This window comes from Orycteropus afer, unplaced genomic scaffold (genome assembly GCF_000298275.1).
Source record: "Orycteropus afer afer isolate SDZICR_OR568_19922 unplaced genomic scaffold, OryAfe1.0 scaffold00332, whole genome shotgun sequence".
NCBI lineage: Eukaryota > Metazoa > Chordata > Mammalia > Tubulidentata > Orycteropodidae > Orycteropus > Orycteropus afer.
Window position 1 is genome coordinate 2,983,719 of NW_006921919.1, and position 8,296 is coordinate 2,992,014.

At 33.8% G+C, this 8,296-nt stretch overlaps 1 protein-coding gene across 1 annotated transcript; it reads right to left on the bottom strand.

Moving 5' to 3' along the window:
• Positions 1 to 1,104: 1,104 nt before the first annotated feature.
• Positions 1,105 to 5,295, bottom strand: FABP2 (fatty acid binding protein 2). The gene is made up of 4 exons (XM_007952374.1): positions 5,229 to 5,295; positions 3,698 to 3,870; positions 1,744 to 1,851; positions 1,105 to 1,155 (listed from the first exon to the last, which is right to left on the bottom strand). Exons 1-4 carry the CDS (start codon positions 5,293 to 5,295, stop codon positions 1,105 to 1,107), a joined length of 399 nt encoding a protein of 132 aa, XP_007950565.1.
• Between the last annotated feature and the right edge of the window lie 3,001 nt (positions 5,296 to 8,296).

Below are 8,296 nucleotides of genomic sequence, written 5' to 3' on the forward strand. Positions count from 1 at the left end.
TTTAAAAAAGAGAAAAAAAAAATTAAAGTGACATTTTTGGTGTCTGATGGCTTAATTGTTTCCAAAGACTGGATAGTGGACAGGCTGCATCACAATCACCTGAGGATTTTCTAAAATATCTGATTCTATTTTCAGAGATTCTGATTTAGTAGGTTAACAGTAGAGAGTAAGAGTACAAAAATTTTTTAAAGTTCCTCAGGTGATCCTGATTTTCAACCAAGCCTGGGAATCACTGGTAGTATGGGAGAATACGATACAATTATTTAATTTAGTATATCACTTGTTTCCTATTGTGTTATTCGAGGTGATATGAATGGGGAAATGTATACATCTACACCAGAAAAGAGGACTGGGAGTATATTTATTACAGTCAGAATGGTGGCTGTCTCTCGATTATGGGTTCATGGAAATATTTATTTTGTATTTGTATTTCTATATATCTCAGTTTTCTGGTTGAGCACACATTCTATTTATAATAATAAATATTACCAAAGAAAATATTTATAGACAGTGCAAAATTTTGAAGACCCCATGCAGCCCATGATTTTAGTTTACCAAATGTGCAGGAAAAAATGTCTACCAATGCTTAAGTCAGAAAACATTTTTTTTTAAAGGAGAGGGTACTTACAATAAATTTTGGAGCAATATTTACCTGTTTTAAAATACATCACAATTTTTTTTTAGAACACTAATAAATGCACGGGAGCTCTGGTAGCATAGTGCCTAAGGCACTTGACTGCTCACCAGAAGGCTGGCGGTTCAAACCCACCAGCCACTCCTCGGAAGGAAGGTTGGGCAATCCTACTTCCGTAGTGATACTGCCTCGGAAACCCAAGGAGGGGTCGCTATGAGTCGGGGCCGACTCGACGGCAAACAACAACAACAACAACAACAACAATAAATGCACAGTTTATGGAATGCAAAACAATTCTAATTCACTTTCACTTTTGTTTTGGCATGATTGGAAATGCAAGCCATTTGCCAATGATTATAAAAGAACTAATCAGTCAGTAACCATATAATTGATGGGGAAAGAAAAACAGTTCTAGCACAATATACATCTTCCATCCATTTATGTTCTGGGCTGTGCTTCAAGAACAATGTTCACTGCTTTTTAAAGATCCTCTTGGCTTCTACTCCTTCGTATGTATAAGTCTGGAAGGTGTGAACAAACATTGAAGAATATGCCATTAAAATTTAAGGATAAGTTAGGCAAAATATTAACATTATTATAGCTTTCAAATAAACTTGTAGTGTGTTATCCTCATACTTGATAGTAGCATTTTATGTAAATATTGTATCTCTCCGATCCTGAGTCAATTCTGACTCAAAGCAACCCCCACTGGGTTTCTGGGGCAGTAAATCTTTATGGAGGTAGATGGCCCAATCATCTTTTCTGTAGTAGCTGGTGGGTTTGAACCACTAGACTTCTGGTTAGTAGTCAAATGCCTTAGGCACTGCACCACCAGAGTTCCTTAAATATTGGATACAACTATTTAAAAAGTATTTTGGTTTGTAGTCACACTTGCAGTTAAAAACAGGCATCTGTATCTCTGACACATATGTAAGTTCTCTTCATTACATAGGCATCAGAAAATACCCACTTTTTTTAAATGAGTAAGATTTAAGAAAAAAGTAATAACTATCTTCATACTGAAGATATAATTCAGCAACCACAAAAATAAAACTTTTACATAATTGTTTTTGTCTTTGAAAAATAGTTACAGTCTTTTTACAACTCACCTGGACTAGCTCACCATTTATAATTTCTCGGACAGTATTCAGGGCATGTCCATTGTCTACTCTCTTGAATTTTCCAACAAGTTTGTTTCCCTCTTGGCTCCAGGTTCCCTACAGAAAAATAGTAAGAGTTAAGGAGATGTCAAGAACTGTTTTGAGTTTTATAGTTCCATTTCTTCATTTAGTCTTCACAATAACCCATAAAGCTTATTATTATCTCCATTTTATAGATGAGACTAAGACACAATAATTCACCCAAAGTCACACAGCCAGAGTTGAACCAAGGCTCTTGAGCTCCAGTGCCTACTCTGATAACCATTATACTCATCTTCCTTGGGAATTCCTGTATGCTGAATTATAAGGCGGATGAGCAAGACTGCTGTTTTCTAATTATTTCATGTTAAGAACAGTGTCCCAAATTTAGTTGTTGTTCAAATTAGTTTCAAGGATAGGATAACAACTCTGTGATTGTTTTAATTCATGTGATTGTGGTAGAATGACCACCATTGATATAAAATATTCAGTAGTTATATTGTCATCGAAAACATGATGAAAATTTGGAAGCAAAAATTTAAAAAAAAATTGAAAACAATAATTCCCTAAAATTTTATGTTTTAAACATTGAAAGATATGTTCCTAATGATCTACAGTGTAGCATCAAACCTTTCTATTTGGTTACTCATTCATTCACTAATTTATTACTTCATTTCATTATTTCAATACATCTATTAACTATTAAATGGCTATTACTTCAATATCTATAAAATGCCTATCACGTACTAAGGCTTCTAACTCAGTAATTTTAGGTGTCAGGAGGACAAAAAGTCAGGTACTCTGAGTATACCTAACAAAGAAAAGGTAAATGACCCAACATGTTTTAAAATATCGATATTATTTTCAAAGAGTTCTTAAGTTTCAAGTTGTTTGGGAAGTTGCAGTTGATTTAGGGATTGAGATCACATTGAAATAATTGTAGCTACAAGGTAAATATGTATGTGTATATTTCTAAAGCAAATAGATGCCAAGAGACCATGGAAGATTGCTTTGTAAGAAGACCCTCATTTAAACTTGATAGATAGAGTATGTATTTATACACATGCATATACCTACATAAATACATTACCTATATATGTACTATTTTTTATTCCCCAGTAAGTCGTTGTTTTATCTCTCTTCTACTGTACTATGTACGACTAAAGAGAGTATTTTATTTTCTCTGCTTTTTGGAATGTTTAAAATATTTCAGATTTGGTTTATGGTTTTTCAAAGAGAAAAAGATGTGGCCTATTGACAGCCTGTGATGTATTTTAACCTATTTTGAAATTTCTCAAGTATTCATAAAACCAAAAACCCACTGCCATCAAGTTGATTCTGACTTATAGTGACCGACCCCACACACCCTGGGTTTCCAAGGTGGTAAATCTTTATGGAAGATTGCCTCATCTTCTTTCCATGGAGTGGCTGGGAGATTTAAACTGTCAACCTTCTAGTTGGCAGTCAAATGCCTTAGGCTCTACACCACAATAGTGCCTTCAGATGTGCATAAGAGGGATAAATGTTCAAAGCTGCTATTGTTTCTAAGCCTTTGGTGACACTGAGACGACTCCAATATTTAGAAATAATTCCTGAGCATTTTTGAACTCTAAAAGCTGTGGTTACTGTCAAGTATGTAAGGTTGAAAACATTGAGCTTTAGATTTCTTTATGAAAGTCTATACTCAGTCATTCTAAGGATATTTTCCTCATTTTTATTGTTCAATACAAACTGTTCACAAATGTTATGAAAATATTTAAATACTCTTCTACCTTGTGCAGTATATAACATGAACAAACCCCAATAGCTTCTTTACAAATGAAGGTGACTTGCATTAATTAAACTATCCAATGTTATGAAACAGAAATTGCTTTAGTATTGTGTATTAAAAGAAAGAATGCACCAGTTATAAAAAATTTCTTACACTGAGTTCAGTTCCATCCGCCAAGCTGTAATTAAAATTGACATCAAGATCAAACACAATTTCAATGCTTCGGAAAGTGCTTGATTCTTTGATGGTGAATTTATTTCCTTCCTGTGTAATTATCAGTTTCAAATTGTCATGAGCGGCAAGCTTTCTTTTCACAGCATTAACACCTGCAAAGAGAGATTCAGGAAACTGCAAATAAAATGCTATAGAAAGTGTTTATTTTTCCAAGTTCTCTTGTATTTTTTTTTTTTTTTTTTTGAGGGTGCAGAGGAAAACCTGATAGCAGTGCCTTTGTACAATAGCATTTAGACAGCTTTTGTAGAAAAGTTTAAATTCAATCAGATCAAGGGTATGGATTCCCATTAATTTTCCAGAACTTGAATGAAATACAGAAATTATAGAATCTTAGAGCTGCGTAATTTTAACAAGATTATCAAACATTTTATTTCTGTATTAAGTCAACCAAATTCCAGAAATGACAAATGAAGGATTGAAAAAATATATTCATACATTTATAAGAATACATAACTTTAATCCTCTATATATAATATTCTTTTTTAATAACCTTTTGCTTTCCAGTAAGGAGCTCTGGTGGTTAAAGAAAAAGGTCAGCAGTTCAAACCCACCAAAGATGAGGTAGTCTGCCTCCATAAAAATATACAACCTTGGAAACCCTGCGGGGTGCTACTCTGTATTAAAGAATTGCTATGAGTTGGAATTGACTTGATGTCAATTTTTTTTTCTCCTTTCCATAAAGGCTTTGAACTTTTTAATTTTATAATCCCTTTGCTTTTTTAGTATTTCTGACACAAAAATAGGAAAATGGGCAAATTTTACACTCAAATTCACTATTGTGACAGGATATAATGTCTTTAAATTTGAATTTATAATCCCTGATATACAAGATAAAATTGATGCAAATTTTCTTTCTTTCTTTTATTTTTTTTGAAATGATAGAAATTTGTTTGTCATTCTTCTACAATATTTGTATTGCCAGATAATTGAAATAGATTTACAAATCAGTTAAATGAAAATCCCCAAAGAAAACATATAATTTCATGAGATTATTTCCAGAATTTTAGAAATCAGAAGAGAGAGTGTTTAGGTCTAATACACCCAGAATTATGAATTTGAAAATTAATTTCCTTTGCTTTTCCATCTTATACAATCTAAATGTTTTAATAAAGATCTAGCAGTCATCACCACACACTCTAATTTTCTTTTTTTTCACTCTACACCAAAAAAATATCAATCAGCAATGATACAGGAAGTGAAATCAGCAGTTAAAGAGTGAATGAAACATAAATGAGCCCCCCCCTCCCCCTGCAAGGAATAGCACTCAGATAATAAATTATTTTTCCTAGGATAAGTGGGGATAGGGTTTTTACTCCTCTAAATGATCACATTTTAGATCCTTTCTGCCAGACCAAGTGCTATTCTCCAAGCCCAGAGGTTTAGAGGGAATTAGAAAAAAGAATGTCTGTGGGAAATCAAGTAACCAGACACTGAAAAATAAAGTTCTTACCCAGTTTTTCCATGAACTTGTCATAGTTCTCACTCCGGTCAACTTTCCAAGTGCCATCAAATGCCATGATCTTCTGTTGTGTCAGTGTCTAGGCAAGCAGTGATTCAGTTCTATGCTTAGCAGAGAATTTATTCTATTTCTTATCTTAGTGCCAATTCCATACTGTGATGTGGAGGTTTAAAGTTCAAGAGATCACATCTAATGCCCAGCCATTCTAGCTTCCCTTTCAATAAACTCCTTAGATCTTCTCCTGAAATTCAGCTGAGTTAATAATAAGCACACCTACTCTGTCTCAGACTACAGTTTCAAACACATTTATTTCAAGAATTTAAATAATGCTTTCTGAAGCTAGGTTTTCTACTTATAAGTTCAAAGTGCATGCTATATTGGAGGTAACATAATTTAGAGTGTATATCAAATAACATCTAGGAAACAAGACTTTTAATGACCTACCCTCCATTTACAATAGCAATTACCTTGTAAAGTAAGACTTTATGATCAACTACAACTGAAAAGTTAAAGTTAATATGATTACTTTGGAATCCCAGAACATGAAGAGAAAAGCAAAACCACTGAGAAAATTGTCCATGATTTCTTGGAAGAGAATTTCCCTGATATGAAGAAAGATAACAATATATCCATTCAGGAAGTCCAGTGAATCCCAAACAGGATAGACCTCAAAAGCAAATCACCAAGACACATCATCATCAAACTCACCAAAACCAAAGATAAAGAAAGAATCCTGAAAGCAGCACAGGAAAAACAAAAAGTTACTTACAAAGGACAACCAATAAGACTAAGCTCTGATGTCTCAGCAGAAACCATGCAAGTGAGAGGACAATGGAATGGTATATATAAAACCCTGAAAGAGAAAAATTTCCAACCAAGAATTATATACCCAGCAAAATTGTCCCTCAAATATGATGGCAAAATTAAGACATTTCCAAATAATCAGAAATTACAAAAAATTGTTAAAACCAGACTAACCTTACAAGAGATACTAAAGGGAGTCCTTTGAACAGGGAACCATAATAGCAAACAACAACTGACCATTAATACATAAAATGACATAATCCAGAAACCAACACAGCTATGGAAATATCCAAAGTAAAATAAGCTTACAAGATTGTAAACAGGGAACCAGAGATATCAATTAGCAAATGAGGACAACTACAAACCAAAAAAAGGTGAAAAAGTGTAGTTACAGAACTTCTAAATGGTAAGGAAGTCAAGAGAGTTGCAAGATAGAATGGACTGTTCTAAACTTTGGGAAAAAATCATAAATCACAGGGTAACCTCAAAGAAAAATGATAAACAATTACGTTACAATACAAAAGAGGACAAGCACAAATATTTAGCAAATACTAAAACATAGCAACAATGGATATCATAACACTATTCATAAACATAATGAGCTCAGTACAGAAAATTACATGAAACAAAGAAACCAGGAACACTATGATAAAACACATAACAAAATGACAGCAACCAATTCATAAAAACAACAACAACAACAAAAAAAAAAACTCAAACTCACTGCTGCCAAGTTGGGTCTGATTCATAGTGATGCCTCCTTGGGTTTCTGAGGCGGTATCACTACGGAAGTAGATTGCCCATCCTTCCTTCTGAGGAGTGCTGGTGAGTTTGAATCACCAGCCTTCTGGTTAGCAGTCAAATACCCTGACACTATGCCATACAAGTCAATATTTGCACTGAATGTTAATGGGTTAAATGCACCAATCAATAGATGGATAGTTGCAGCCTGGATAAGAAAACATAACCCATCAATATACTGTCTACAAGAGACACATGTTAGAGACAAAGACAAAAATAGACTGAACATCAAAGGTTGGAAGATGTATTTCAAGCAAATGGCAACCAAAAAAGAGCAGGAGTTGGCAATATTAATTTCTGATCAAATTGACTTTAAGACAAAAACCACCATACAAGACAAGGAAGGACATTATATAATAATTAAAGAATCAATTGAACGAGAAGATATAACCATAATAAATATCTATGGACTCAATGAAAGAGCCCCAAAATATATAAATCAGACTTTAGAAGAGTTGAAAAGGCAAATAGATGACTCCACAGTCATAGTGGAAGATTTTAATACACCACTTTCAATGAAAGATAGAACAACTGGAAAGAAACTCAACAAAGACACAAAAAAACTAACCAACACAATCCACCAACTTGACCTTACAGATATCTACAGAGCACTTCACCCAACAACAGCACGATATACATTCTTTTCCAGTGCACATGGAATATTCTTCATCTTAGACCATATGTTAGGCCATAAAGCAAGCCTTAATAAATTTTAAAACAATGAAATACTGCAAAGTATCTTCTCAGATCACAATGCTATCAAATTAGAAATAAAAAAATAAGAAGATCAAAGGAAAAAGAGCAAACATGTGGAAACTGAACAATACCCTCCTTAAGAAAAACTGGGTAAGAGAAGAAATAAAAAATGAAATAAAAAAAAATTCTTGAATCAAATGAGAATGAAAACACAACATATCAAAATCTTTGGGACACAGCAAAAGCAGTGATCAGAGGCCAATTTATAGCAATAAATGCACATATCAAAAAAGAAGAAAGAGCCAAAACCACCACCTTAACCCCACATCTCCAAAAATGAGAAAAAGATTAGCAAGAAAAGCCTACAGTCACCAGAAGAAAGGACATAAAAAAGATTCAAGCAGAAATCAATGAAACAGAAAATAGAAAGACAATAGAAAAAATCAAGACCAGAAGTTGTTTTTTTGAAAAGATTAACAAAAGTGACAAACCAGCGGCAAGTTTAACAAAGGAAAAGGAGAGAATACAAATAACATAAATAGGAAACAAAATGGGCAACATCACAACAGAACCAACTGAAATAAAAAGAATAATATCAGGATACTATGAAGAACTGTAGGAGCTCTGGTAGCGTAGTGCCTAAGGCACTTGACTGATGACCAGAAGGCTGGCAGTTCAAACCCACCAGCCACTCCTCGGAAGGAAGGTTGGGCAATCTACTTCCATAGTGATACTGCCTCGGAAACCCAAGGAGGGGT

Excerpts from the sequence above, each read along its gene's own strand:
- FABP2 (XM_007952374.1), bottom strand. The coding sequence starts at position 5,295 with ATGGCATTTGATGGCACTTGGAAAGTTGACCGGAGTGAGAACTATGAC. Across the intron at positions 3,871-5,228 it reads CAAGTTCATGGAAAAACTGG|GTGTTAATGCTGTGAAAAGA; the intron begins GTAAGAACTTTA and ends CTCTCTTTGCAG. Across the intron at positions 1,156-1,743 it reads TAAATGGTGAGCTAGTCCAG|ACTTATACATACGAAGGAGT; the intron begins GTGAGTTGTAAA and ends CACACCTTCCAG.